The sequence below is a fragment of the Castanea sativa genome, chromosome 6 (assembly GCF_040712315.1).
Source record: "Castanea sativa cultivar Marrone di Chiusa Pesio chromosome 6, ASM4071231v1".
NCBI classification, from domain to species: Eukaryota; Viridiplantae; Streptophyta; class Magnoliopsida; order Fagales; family Fagaceae; genus Castanea; species Castanea sativa.
In genome coordinates this window covers 8,325,566-8,339,626 of record NC_134018.1, presented here as the reverse complement: position 1 = coordinate 8,339,626, position 14,061 = coordinate 8,325,566, and the positions used below count along the sequence as shown (strand labels likewise).

At 35.5% G+C, this 14,061-nt stretch overlaps 1 protein-coding gene and 1 long non-coding RNA gene across 2 annotated transcripts; one reads left to right on the top strand and one right to left on the bottom strand.

The window, feature by feature from the left end:
* Positions 1–2,206: 2,206 nt before the first annotated feature.
* Positions 2,207–6,457, bottom strand: LOC142641652 (adenylyltransferase and sulfurtransferase MOCS3). The gene is made up of 7 exons (XM_075816129.1): positions 5,819–6,457; positions 5,638–5,716; positions 5,025–5,063; positions 4,821–4,929; positions 4,280–4,398; positions 2,950–3,066; positions 2,207–2,797 (listed from the first exon to the last, which is right to left on the bottom strand). The coding sequence occupies exons 1-7, from the start codon at positions 6,358–6,360 to the stop codon at positions 2,414–2,416; spliced, it is 1,389 nt and encodes a 462-aa protein (XP_075672244.1). The 5' UTR covers positions 6,361–6,457; the 3' UTR covers positions 2,207–2,413.
* A 4,032-nt stretch (positions 6,458–10,489) lies between these two features.
* LOC142640823 (uncharacterized) lies at positions 10,490–12,310 on the top strand. Its single transcript, XR_012845264.1, has 2 exons — positions 10,490–10,818; positions 11,752–12,310. It is a non-coding gene; the product is annotated as an uncharacterized LOC142640823 (long non-coding RNA).
* The last annotated feature ends 1,751 nt before the right edge of the window (positions 12,311–14,061 follow it).

Below are 14,061 nucleotides of genomic sequence, written 5' to 3'. Positions count from 1 at the left end.
TGGTGTGACATTAACTGTTTATTCTCCTAATGTAGAGGGGGAGAATTTGTCCTGTATTTTCATTTGATGATTTTTTTTTTAATTTTTATTATCATTTCGTCATATTTTAATTGTTGGCAGTAAGTTTCACACAGTTTAGTTCAAAGATCTATTCTTGCTGTTGTGTACGATTCAGGCTCTCTTGGATGTATATACCATTGGAAGAGAGCTGGGGAAGCTAGATGGCATCAAATTTGGGCTAGTGGGTGATCGTGCCAATGGAAGGACTGTCCGCTCACTTGCTTACTTGCTTGCCAAGTACCAAGATGTGAAGATCTACTTTGTCTCTCCTGATGTGGTAAAAATGAAGGTAAATGTTGATCCAATTGTCATTTGAATTTACCTATAGGTCTTCTGTGTGATTTCGGCAAATGAGAAGTGGAAATACTATAGAAAATTTGGGGTTTTGGTCTCTCAATATTTACAATTTCATCTTACAGGATGATATAAAAGACTATTTGACATCAAAGGGAGTGGAATGGGCTTCTAAGTGTGATGTAGTGTATCAAACTCGCATTCAGAAAGAAAGATTTGGGGAGAGAATTGACCAATATGAAGAAGCTCGAGGCAAGTACATTGTAGATCAGAATGTCTTGGATGTTATGCAGAAGCATGCTGTGGTTACGCAGAAGCATGCTGTGGTCTTGCACCCTCTACCAAGGCTTGATGAGGTACCCATGTGATGTTTAAGTGATGTTGGTGTGTTCTTTATGAGCGCGAACATTTTTAAGTGCTTCTTATGTATTTACTGGTTTTTTTGTTTGTTCTCATGAATTTTTGCAGATTACTGTGGATGTTGATGGGGATCCACGGGCTGCTTATTTTAGACAAGCAGACTTTATATACTGATGGCTCTTACTTGTTGGGTGGTGAAAATGCCTCAACTCTAGTTTCAAATTTTGACCCTTTTATTTTTTTTTTATAGGGCTTCCAATTTTGACTTGGTTTCCATGGTTTACTGAAACTGCGAGACTAAATTGTTTTTTTTTTTTTTTTCTTTTCTTTTTGGGTGACATCTAAATTGATTGCCTGCCGTTATGCTCTGAACGTCACTAATGCTTGGTCATGAGTCATGACCCTGAAGCTCTTATGACAAGATCCATTTTATGTCTCAATTGCGCTGTTCAACTCATCAGTTTGTGGCCAAGTTGCTGCTTGCTTGCCCTAGTTGGTGTTTCTTTCTATAATATAATTTTTTTTTTCACAACTATTAATGTGACTTGTTATGATTGGTGTAATAATAAAAGTAATTCCACTAGTGATTTTACGCCAAACACACTTTGCTACTTAATATGATGTGAAAATAGTTGGGTTCCTAGCCACCCCCAACAGCAACCCCCCACCCCCCCTCCCCCTTTTCTCCTTTTATTTTCCTCTGCTTATCCTGAATTAAAAAAAAAAACAAAAAAAAAAAGGAGAAGAAAATTTAAGAAGAAAAACCCATAAGTTGTTTCATTTTAATTGTGAAAAAAAAAAATAAACAGATAAGTTAAACTTGTTGCACACAAATTGTTTTACACACTTTTCCAAAAACAACTGAAATTGTGACTTAAATTACAATTTCAGTTGTTTTTAAGGGTGTATAAAACAAAATTACCACTTGCCTAAATTGCGAAGCCCACGTTAAAAGTGAACAGCCAGGCAAGTTGACTAAGTTACCACTTGCCTAGACTGACAAAATGCAGAACATGGTTCAAAATTTATCTATTTCATAACAAGGAAGATGCGATATGACATTTTTCTGTAACATTCCTGCGATTTCTCATTCCCAAAAATGATCGAGGCAGCTGCAAAATTGATAATAATTCTAAGCGTTTTCCATCAGACTAAACCGGAAAATTTTGGGCACAAGTTGTTCATAGCTAAAGCCTAACCTATCCCCTTCCTGGGTGTAATCTTATCAGTAGCTGTTGGCTAGTAACTTTGCTCACATAAACATGGATCAAACAAAAGGTTATTCCAAGCTTTGCAAGAAAAAAAAATCTGAGCCCAGGACTGCAACATTGGTTCAGAGTGGCTGTCAATTATGAATTCTGGTACACACCAAACACCGAAAAATAGTTAATCCATTTCCATGCCACATGCAGACACGTTGAGAGAGAGAGAGAGAGAGAGAGAGAGAGAGAGAGAGAGGGAGAGAGAGTGTAATAGTGTAAGATTTCAAACATTAGCGACAAAGACTATTTTAGTTATTAATACAGCTACTGCCAGTGTAATTTTCTTTTTTGTTCGTTTATGGGATATTGCCAATAAGTCAGTAACAAAAATATAGAAATTTGGACCCAAAAAGAAGAACAGAAAAAGATATATTTAGAAACAACTACAACCAGAAAGAAAAGTTTACATTAAAGACAGCCCACCATGAACATGCCTGCTAATAGGTAGGGAAGTTGGAATCCACATCATGGGCCCAGGACTCCAGACCCCCAACAATATCCCTGGCTGAGGTGAAACCCAACTTGTGCAGATTCTGAACAGCCCTCTGAGAATCATTCCCCCTCCTACAAATTACATATAGTTTGGCACTCGAACTTCCATTTCGCTCTTCTTCTTCCTTCAAAGCTGAAGAAATTTCAGGCAATGTAGCCTCCAAACTCGGGAGTGGGATGTTCAAAGACTTGGGAAGAGAAACAATCTTAAAGTGGTGAGCCGGTCGGACATCAACCAATACATGTGCTTCCCCATTAGCAACCCTATCATGATACTCTTTACTGCTTATTCTGGAATCTGATTGAAGCAGCTTTAACTTCAAGGGTGACTGCAGCAAGTTTCAAATATCATATTTCTTAGTCAAATGAAAGAGAAATCAAATTGCAAACAAGCCAAAACATATGCACTAACAGTTTAAGCAACCTACTCATCCAATTACAATTATCAATGGAAGAAAGAAGAGACAGAAAGTGTAATTACTGGAGTCAGTGGAGACTGAGTAAACTTCTCATAATCAAACTCTCGAAATTGCTGCTGAGTGAATGTTGCATTTTCTCCACAAGCTTCACACTGTGGTGACCTTCCTCTAATCTTTACCTGCAACATAGTTCAGAAATGAATATGTATATATATATCCCAAAGCTCAAAATATATACACAAAATGTCCAATATCTATTAATATGAATATACACAATCAATAAAGCAATAAACTAATTACATCATGGTGAGAGCAAACTCAGCCCACTTAAAAGGGTTAAAGGGAGGAATGAAATAGTCATGCATTTGAGGATGTTGTGAGACCTTTTGATCAATTTAAATCCTCGCTGATCCGTACTTTATTTGACTGGTCTCAGGCATGGAGTCTTTTTTTTGATAAGTCAGGCATGGAGTTTTACACATTGTACTTCCATATTTGAAATCCAACACTCTTTAGATCTTATATTTGATCTTGTAAATTTTTGAGATACGTTGCATCATCAGGAACATAGAGTATTTTTCATCTTCAATAAAATTTCTATTACTTATATCATATATGAGAAAAAGGGTTAAGGGCCTAACCTAGACCAACTCCCATCATACCAAAGAAAATCTGATTCTAATAATAACTGCTCTAAAATAAATGTCTTCTTAATAACATAAATGTTATCAAGAAACACCTGATGATGTTATCAAGATGAGACTCTAAAAGTGCCAGTTGTAAATGCCGATCACTACAAGCCGCTAATATAAATAGTTGAGACAGTAAGAGTATATCACATTAAGATGCCTTGCAAAAGCCCAAAAGAGGAGGGGAAAACCCACTTCTTATCAATGCCCTCTAGCCTAGAGGCTCTAGGTAAGGTGTCCTAACTACAAAAGATCAAAATGATGGTAAACTCTAATGTAAGGAGAGAGAAATATTATGGGGCTGGTGAGGGCAGGAAATGGGATTAGAGGTATAAGCAGCAGAGCAAACAGAACTACGAATTGTTTTTGACATCTGTTGAATGAAGTCACTACTGAAACAGGCCCCAAACCTTTGACACGTGTTTAATGCAAGTCCAGCTAGGTCTACAAATTTTTAATGTTTTTTTACAAGTTAGTCACTTATTAAACAAATACTTTTTATCTTTTGATAATATTACATTTGGTCCAGCCATCTCCATATTAAGAATTGCTCAAATGGTTGCCTATCTTCTAGGATCCTTCAAAAGGTCTTGTCTCACCTAACAACACTTCATTCTAAGACAAGATTTAGACTCCAATCTGAGCTCACAGGAAAAAATGTAAACCACTGGAAGGAACTTTTAAAGGAGAACATGATACATACAATGCGTATTCTTGCTGCTAATGCATCAAATAGAAGCATCCGTCCTGAGAGTGGTTCACCAACCGCACTTGCAATTTTGATAGCCTCAAGTGCTTGGAGACAGCCAATGATACCAGGTACTGAAAATTAATAAACAGAATGTAAGAAACAGAGCGCAGTTCTACTACTTGGAAATTAATAAACATATATACAGAATTAGAATCAATTAAGTGTCAAATGAATAGAAAGGAGGCTCCTAGTGTTACAACAGTTTCCTCATCTTAAGAACTTGCTCATTATTCTTATTTTTAATTCTTTCCCCATTTTTATCCTGGTTTTATAACAGTATCCCCATATGGATGAATCAAGCTAATAATTTGAGTTTCAATCCTTACAAGCATCCAATAAAGTTTTACACTTTAATTTTTTCTACATTTAGGACAGGGCATTACAAAGAAATAGAGTTCCACCTACAAACTCAAATTTTGATGACATTGTAGAAAGAATTGTAGACTAGTAATAAGAAATTCACTTGGTAGAATACAGCAAGTCATTAGCTTACCTACTCCTAAGACACCACTGTCAGCACATCTTTGACATGCTGCTGTTGGAGGTGGAGTTGGAAATAGGCATCGATAGCATGGACCGCCGTTATAATTGTAAACTGTGAGCTATACAATGAGTTTGATCAAATAGTTATTCTTGGAATTTTAACACTATGATTCATGCTGAAACTTGTATTTACAGTAGAAAAGATAGTGCATACCTGCCCTTCCAATCCCAGAGCAGCACCAGATACAAGAGGCTGCATTCATAAACATGAAGGCAATTAGCACTTGAATGCAGAAAAACACACACACACAAAGTCAGTCCCTCTAAGACAAAGTTTTCTTCCAAACTGGTTTTGAGGAATCTCCCTTAATTCATTATGTAGTGATTCATAAAATCATCCATGCGTACTAAATCACGTGTCTCATTAAATATTTAAACAAGTTGACACGACCCATTAAATAGGTCATGTGACTAAAAAGAAAGGCTGCTGGTTATTGCCTTATTGGCACTATGAATTGCCGTGTAGCGGATCGGAGGAATTTTCCTCCAAACTGGCTTTGATGATGTAGAAAAACTTCACTCAGATTAGTTGCACTGTACAACAATGCTCACTGTTAATCAAACTCCTACAGGCAACTGACCCCACCCACCAGAGGCAGTTACCGGATAATCCAACCTTAGTACATTTAAGTTCCCAATTAAAATCAAACACACGATTGCATTGACCAATGAAGTAAAACCCACTATTTTCTTTTCCAAGAACAATAAAACTCAATGCATTTATGTAAATCTTGTCCATTAACAATATTACATCAAGCTTAATTTACCTTTCCTAACAGAACACAGCAATCACTGATCATGTAACGGCTAGGAGCATTGTCGGTCGCATCCACTATCACATCATATCTTTCCAAATGTTACCAGTCACGGAAATCATATACTAACATTTCAAAAATATAATAAAATGAAACACTTTGAATTTGAGCAAAGAAATAATGTAGAGGATACTGGTTGAAGATTTCTAAGGCATTGGAAGTGCGCAAAGCTTCGTGGTGCTCGACGATTTGAACGGAGGAGTTGATAGAACGACAAGTCGTAGCGGCGGATTTCACTTTGGGCTGACCAATGAAGGCCTCGGTGTGAATGACCTGCCTGTGCATGTTGTTGAGCTCGACGACGTCGTGGTCCACAATGCCTAATCGGCCAGCGCCGCAGGCGGCGAGGTAGAGGAGGGCCGGGGAGCCTAATCCGCCGGCTCCGACGACGAGGATGGAGGAGTTGATGAGGTTTGACTGGGCTTTGACTCCGAACGACGGGAGCAAGAGGTGGCGGCTGTACCGGTGGATCATCTCCGGGGTGAGATCGTGATGGACGGCTGTGATTGGATTAGGGAGGGTGGAGGTTTTGACGACGGCGCCGTTTTGGAGATTGAGGTGGCGGAGCTGGGATTCGAGGGCGGAGATTCGGCGGTCTATGTCGGATTTTGTGGCTTTGAGGGATTGGAGCTCGTGGAGGATCCGAGAGGCTTCGTCATGGCCGTTGGGTTCCATTTTCGGGTTCGGGTTTTCGGTGGAAAGCTGGAGTGGTAGTGTGCGTGAGTTTTACGCGAAGAAGAATCGTAAAAACCCTAACTTGAGAGGGAGAGAGTTTTGGAGGGTTTTGACTGTCTTGTACATTGATGCAGAGGTGGACCGTTGAGTGGCCACGTCAGGTTTGACTGAACAGAGGGGTCACATTTGTCAAATTGTTTTTGTTTATTTATATAGTACTGATGAAATTCTTAATAAATAAATAAAAAATAAGTATCAGACACATATACACTTAGATTAGATTAGACTAAAAATTCCATCTTGTAAAAAAAAAAATCACAATTCACTTATCGGTCGTGTAGGTGACTCATGGATGACTCTAAATCTTTTTGTCTCATGTGTTGTGTTCCACTTCATACTTTACTAATAATATTTAAACAATTGACTTCTTTCTCTTAGTAACATAACACCACTTTTTTTATTTGAGTAACGCCTCTTTTTTATCTGAGATAACGCCGCTTTCTTCTGGGGATCTCTCAATTCTATAACTTCATTATTTGATTTTTGCGTCTTCCACCGCTCTTGTTTTTGATTTTGTTACTTCTCTTTGTGGTCTCAATTTGAAGTGTTCATCTTCATCCTTATTACTCACTAGATACAGACACATCCGCCTCTCTCTATAAAATACCAATCACCAACTCTCCCTCTCTTTGAATCTTTCGCACATACTTTTTGTTGACACCCCACTTTGCAATCCGCATTTAATATCACATGGAGGGTAAAATGGTAATTTCACATTGGAAATACGTATTTTGATTCTGCTCATTATATCTTTAATCTCATTTCACCAAAATGATATTAATATTGTAACGATTAAATCGACTGGTCATAAGCCCTTATCGGGCCACCAGATTGAAAGTTATCATCAAATCAAGTTTTAATGGCTGAGATACACTATCACAAATTGAGTCCGAATATATGTGATTATGAATAATTGATTTCAATTGGTTATAATTATAATCAATTCGAGATTAATGATGTGTGATAATTTGATTGGTTAGGGCTACATTTTATGGAAAAGTTGCACACACCTAATTAACTAGATAATTAAACATTAATTATTCAATGAGTAATTTGTGCAATTATCTTTTAATTAGGGTAAATTTGGAACTAATTAAGTCTGAAATGGGTGTGATTGGAGCTTATTAATGTTAATTGGAAACTAATTTGGGACCTATTAATGTTAATTGTGCTGAAATTATTTTCTAACAAATGACCTCTGCTCACCATTTCGTTGATATCTCTCAGACTATTTTGAATCTGTGAATGAGGTTAATTTTCCTAGAAACGACATCTGGGGCTTCAATTTGAGCACAAGAATGAGACAATTCAGATCAGAATTGACTAAGATATGATTTTTTGAAATTGGTTGTACAAGCTGTTACAGTAGCTACGGAAAAATCGAATTTTGCTTGCTCCTTACTCCCACCAATCTCTACATTTAATGCACCCGATTTTTCCAAAGGCTAAAATAAGGTCTAGGTTCATGATTCTTTGTTAATCTTCATTAAATGACATTCCATTCATATTTTCTCCACCACTACTTTATAAACCCTCTTTCCCCTCTCCTCCATTCGAAAGCACACAAAAACCCCCATCTCTTCTCATCTCTTAAGTTCTAGTGAAGTTGAGTAGTCTTGTCATATTTTGGTCTTCTTGAGATTCAAGGTGTTGAGTGAGATTCACTCTTCCTCTCCTAGCTCTTCTTTTCCTCCATTCTTAAGACCTCTACTAAGAGTCTCCTCCTCCACCCTATGGATATTGCATGAAGATATTATCTATTTCCCTAACTTGTTTTTTGTGTTACCATGATGAGAATTTAAGATTAAAGTATGATAGTAATTATTTAAATTCCCTTGAATATTTTTGAATATTCCTAAATGTTCTTATGTGTTCTTCACATGTTCTTGGTTGTTCATCACATGTTCAGGCATAATACTAGTTTTGATCTTAAATCCACATCAAAAAACATGGAAAAATATGTTTGTTTAATAATTCTTTCAAATTCTTGGATCTAGGATATCACCACCCACACACATTCACTAGAATTTATTTTTCAATCCAAATGAAATGCTTAATAAATTGAATTATGGTTTCTGACATGCACACACATTAAATTCGACATGCATACACATTAAATTCAACATGCAAATTGATTGATAACATATTGGATGATGTGATATGAATGTTAGCCACCATAGTCTAGAAGACCAGTTTCATCGAGCAAGGTGAGTGTCTAACACCTTCTCACCTTGTAACATAGCCTCCAAGCTTAGATCAAGGGTTGATAAATCAATGCTTATCCTTGTAATTTTCAATTTCTAGATTGTAACTAGGAAACAAAGCCATGTACTTTATCTTAGATTGTATCTAGGACCAAAGCCATGTAATTTCTTATGATCAATGTAAATTCAATTTCAAATTAATAAAATGCATGAAGAATTTTTCAATTATGGTTTTCTTATTGATTCCAATAATTAAATAAGTGGCGACTCCATTGTAAAACCCTTAATCTAAAGGGGAAAATATATTCAGTTGAACCTCCATTTTGAGAAGCAATAACACGACTCTACCCATTCACGTGGGTTTGGCCCAACATCCAAAAAAAAAAAGGGGGCTGGGGGCATGGTCTCTCACACTTTCAAAAACCAATTATGATTCTATTGGTTTGTGGAAAAGAAATTTTTTGGGTTTTTTCGTTACCGAACATTTTGAGGGTTTGATGTGGGAATAAAGTGTGGAGAGAAACAGAGTGACTTGTTTATGGTGATAATGGTGCTTGATTTTTGTTTCATTAGGAAACACGTGGAAAGAAAAAAGTTTCTCTTTCTTGTAAAGGTTGTATTTTGTAAATATTTGGGGTTGCTAGTTTTTGTATTTTACATGTTTGTTGAAATTCTTGAATGAGTTTAGGGACGGGAAGCTTGCTCACTTGTATATATATTATTGTAGAGATTACAATTTGATTTGAATATACAAATAACACTTTATTTAAATTTTAGATTTCATTATTTTATCAAACTCTATCAGATAAGTACGACTTAGTTGATGGCTATCTATTGAGAATGCTTGGACTGATGTGTTTTGGTTTTGTGCTTCAATTGAGATAAGGTCGGATTTGTCTGAATAAATGGTGGGGTTTAAGCCCATAAATTGGTCGGATATGTGTAGTAAGGAAGGAATACAATTAGACCACAGATAGAAGAAACAAAACCAAAACAAAAAGTGACGGGCAAAAATAAAAAAGTTAATTACATGAGATTTACCTCAACTGATCTTCTGTTTCCCTAACCTTGAAGGCGTTATCTTAGATAAAAAAGATGTGTTATCTCACTAAAAGAAAGAGGCTAGTTGTTTAGATATTATTGGTGGAGTATGGAATGGAGCACAATACATGAGATAGAAGATTTGGACTCCTCACGGAGGAGTTGCTTTTACTAATGGAAGGTAAACTTTAAGGTACAATCTTAAACTTTAGGAATATACTTTGCAATTCACCTAAAATTGCGAGAATAAATTTCACAAAATTGTTTTGTAAAAATAATTTGCCAAATTATTTTGTTTTGAACAGGATAGAATTGTTTTTCAATTTTTTTAAAGTAAAAACCATTTTCTAAAAAGTAAATCATATTTTTAATAGAATTTTTTGATGATAAAAAGATAATTTTTCTTTTGACTTTTTTTTTTCTATATTACCTAATACAGAAAAATATAGAAAAATATTATCTTCGTTTTCAATGGAAAATGGATAGTGAAAACTTACCAATTTATGTATTTTATATGATCAAGACTGTTTTTAAATAGGGCTACCAGAAAGCATTAGTCTTTATTATCCTATTTTCATACGCCATCCTATTTTATATGACAAAAACTGTTTTTAGTGATGTGTTAACTTTGTTGGCTATACTTGAAAGTTGAAACTGTCTGTTTACTTTTCCAAAGGATGTTTGTTTTTCTCAAATGTGTCAACAAGCAAGTCTGTATTTCTTTTTTTGGGTAGCTTATTGCAGTTTGTATAGCTCTTGGAATTTCCGAAGAGACACGAAGAATAGAAAGTGTCTATTGGAGGGGCCCAAAGGAAGAGAGCATCATCACACTCTACTCATTTCTCATATAAAACAGACATGAACCTAGCAACAATTGCATACCAATTTTGAAATGGCAAATCTATGCGACACCACCACGTTTCTAGTGATATCCTAGCTCATGAAAACACGTGTACTGCATCATCTCTGCACTAATATTCACTTTCTTCACTCTTCATCGGTGTAATTATAGAACCAACTTTGTTATTCTCTGAGTCTGTACTACACATCTAGCTTGGTAACCAATATGAGTGGCCATCTCTTCCCTCTCAACACTTCCTTGCGGCCATTCCTGGCCAAGCACTTGAGAGCATGTGTCTACCAGCCCATCAAGGTAACCACTATCACTTCCTTCTTGGCTGGTTTTTGGTCAATTTTTGGTCTTTGATGAAGGAGTACTTCTTATGCTTATTAGGGTAGCTATTGATTTCCTATGCCTTTTGTGCTTTGAGTAAAATGTATGAAACAAGATGGGGTAGAATTTGAATTCAAGATGAGGTAGTGTCTAGTATTTTTTATCTGTTGTTCTATATATGTCTGTCCGCTACTTCCATGACTTGCCATTCTGGATCATTCAAGTCTATTAGTCAAGACTGCCAGAATCTGATGGATCCCAAGTTCTTAAGAAAGATCATCATCCAAGTATATAGATGACTTCGGTTGATCTCAATAAACAATCTTTGAATGGTGTAACAACTAATTAACAAGGCTTATATGGTTGTTAAATGTCTTCTAATTGCCAGTATGTCAGTTTAAGTATAACTACTTGGGATACAGTAAATCAAAGCATGATTACTTTTGTGCATTTTACGTACTTCTTAGACCTTGTATGTGTTTGTTTTACTTTGTGATCTTAGAGACAGTTTTTTAATTCTTGCATTAGTTACTTCCCCCTTTGAAATCTACCAGCCCATGTAACATTTATGAACTTTAGCTTGGCTGGCTAGGTCATGTGACTTGTGTACACTAATGGGGGATCCATTTGGGTCAAGCTTGGCCAATTTGTAACACTAATATCTATTAATTGAGGACAGTGTCTTGATTCACTCCATTCTGGGCGGGATAGCGATTTGTTATATAGGTCCCAACTAAAAAGTAAAAACAGAGAAAGAAAGTAATGCCAAAAGGCCCAAAACAAAACCTGACAGTTTTTGTTGGTGTATTTTCCATGCTCTCGTGATGTGATTTCTAAAAATCATTAGTCAAACTTAAAATGTGTTAGAAAGTGTTGTAGCTCATTGTGTTTTGGTCTGATTAATATTTTCAGAGTTATGCCCAAGCAAGCAGGCACAACGATCCCCGTGAAATAATAGAAGAGAGGGCACCTTCAACCGCTAAAGAATTCAAAAGAATGGCTGAGGAGAAGCTGAGGAAGGCCCAGCAAGGAGTGGCTAGTCAAGTTGCTGAAAAGGTATATGATGGTACGGAAGAGGTTACTTTGGGTGACAAAGCATTTTTCAACAAGGCCTAGCTAATCGGTTAGCTACCGGCTATACATATATATATATATATATCTGATTGTAAGGAAAAATTATTAGATAATTATGGAGTGATACTTCGTCCTTTTACATTCATCTATCCTATTATGTTCATGGTGAACCTTATAAATTATAATGAATTTAACTAGTAGAATTTACTATGAATATAAAAGGATGAAGTATCGCGTCTTTGTACTTGAGTAGTACTTAATAATTACTTGTCATCTTGCATCAAAATGAGATGATGGTGTAGAGTTTGGAAATAAGGCAGCAAGTGTTTAAAGTCTTCAAAGTCAAGACAGTTCCCTTATGCAATTTACGTAATTGAGCTTTGCAATTAATCATGTATTGATTAAATTTTTTTTTTCCATGATTAGTATTCTTCGCCTAGAAATTTTGGTATCAAAGGGGTAAGGTAGGTGTTTAGTACTCTCTCTTGCGTGACAAGAAATTTTTAGGAAAGGAATAAATCAAATGGTAGAAGATTCAATCATTCTGGAGTCTAACACTAAGACAAAGGGTACACCGCTACAGGATGTTTGTTTGGTGATGAAACACAAGAAAAATGTGGTAAGGCATGGTCGATGATAAGGAAATTATAGTGATAGATTTCCACATAATCTCTGTTGGTTTAGGTCCATGTTAACTTTTTAGTTGACATGACTTAAAAGTAATCATAGTAATTAGTAGTATCATGCATTAATCATAGTAAGATATGTTAGTAGTTGTGAAAAATGTAGTGCCCTTCAATTTATTATTATCATATGACAATATGTTTTTTTTTTTTAATATTTCAAATTTTCTTGAAATTATGAGTTAAATCCATTAAAATTTCCCCTCTTATACAGATAGATTATAATATTTCTTTTTACGATAATAAACTTTATTATATAAATTTTATAGTTGAGTTAATCGAAACTCACCTTTTGTTACGATCATTGAAATTGAATATACTAATTTGGAAGTGAATTATATATGGTTGTTGTTTAGAAGTAATCATCAACTATTATTTTTTTTTGGGATGCTTATGAATCATCCCTTTCCAAAGAGGAATTTTTTTGGGTACTATCATGGATTTTTTGTTCCGCTGCTCAAATTCATGGTCCATGGTCCATGGTCCATGGTCCAGTGCTTAAGGTCTTGCATGGAGTACCATACTATTTGCACTTTGAATAGGACTAAAGATCAAATTCCATTTAACTCGCTTGAAGTAGCTCGCCCTTCCTAACATATTAGGTACGACTGATATTCCTTATATATAAAAAAAGGTACGACTGATATTAACGAATTGACCTTTCAAACTTTTTCATTTAGTAATGCTATATATACAATGTTAAAACAAATTTCATAATTGTTGATTTAGCTAAAAAAAAAAATCATAATTTTTGAAGTGATATATTGTAAGCAGTGGGGAAAATATGGTAGACCCTATTTTAAATGTTAGTTGTGTCTCAAGTTTCACCATTCACATTTAAAGACTTAAACAATTATAAAATTTGTCACGGAAAATGCTAAGTTCATAGTATTAATGTTTTTGTTCAAAGAAAAAAGAAAGGGAGACTTTTTGCTTTCACTTTTGAGTTTTGACAACAAAATTGGGCTTTAGAATGAAACTCTTTAAGATCACCTAGGCCCAGAATTTGGAACCGAAAAACGATAACGTTGTTTAACCTTCCTGCCCAAGGCCTCCCATATTTGCTCTCATATAAGTTGAGCTCCCCGGAATTCCTACTTCCCCCTATTAGGTGGTGTGTACGCTGGAAAATCAAGCATAAACTCGGTTGGTTATTCTTTTTTATTAAAATAATGCAAAATAAAAAAAATCCAATGCTTGATTTTTAAGTGCCAATTCATTAAAAAATTTATTTTACTTTTCACATTATCACATCATTGTTGTCATCGTTGCTACTATGTTACTTTTTACAATATTACCAGTATCATTGTTGCATCCTTGCCATTGCAAAAGCTTTCGATAATGTCATATTGTTGTTGATGTTGCCATTGCCACCATTACAACCCATCGTTATTATCACTAGCACTAATACCACCACATGTTTGCCATTATCATTAATTACCATCATTCATTGCCACCATTACTA

Bases quoted from the DNA above. Each gene is read 5' to 3' on its own strand.
- LOC142641652 (XM_075816129.1), bottom strand. From the start codon at position 6,360: ATGGAACCCAACGGCCATGACGAAGCCTCTCGGATCCTCCACGAGCTC. The intron at 5,717-5,818 runs GTATCCTCTACA...ACATTTGGAAAG, and splicing joins GCCTTAGAAATCTTCAACCA to ATATGATGTGATAGTGGATG. The intron at 4,399-4,820 runs GTAAGCTAATGA...ATTAATTTTCAG, and splicing joins CAGTGGTGTCTTAGGAGTAG to TACCTGGTATCATTGGCTGT.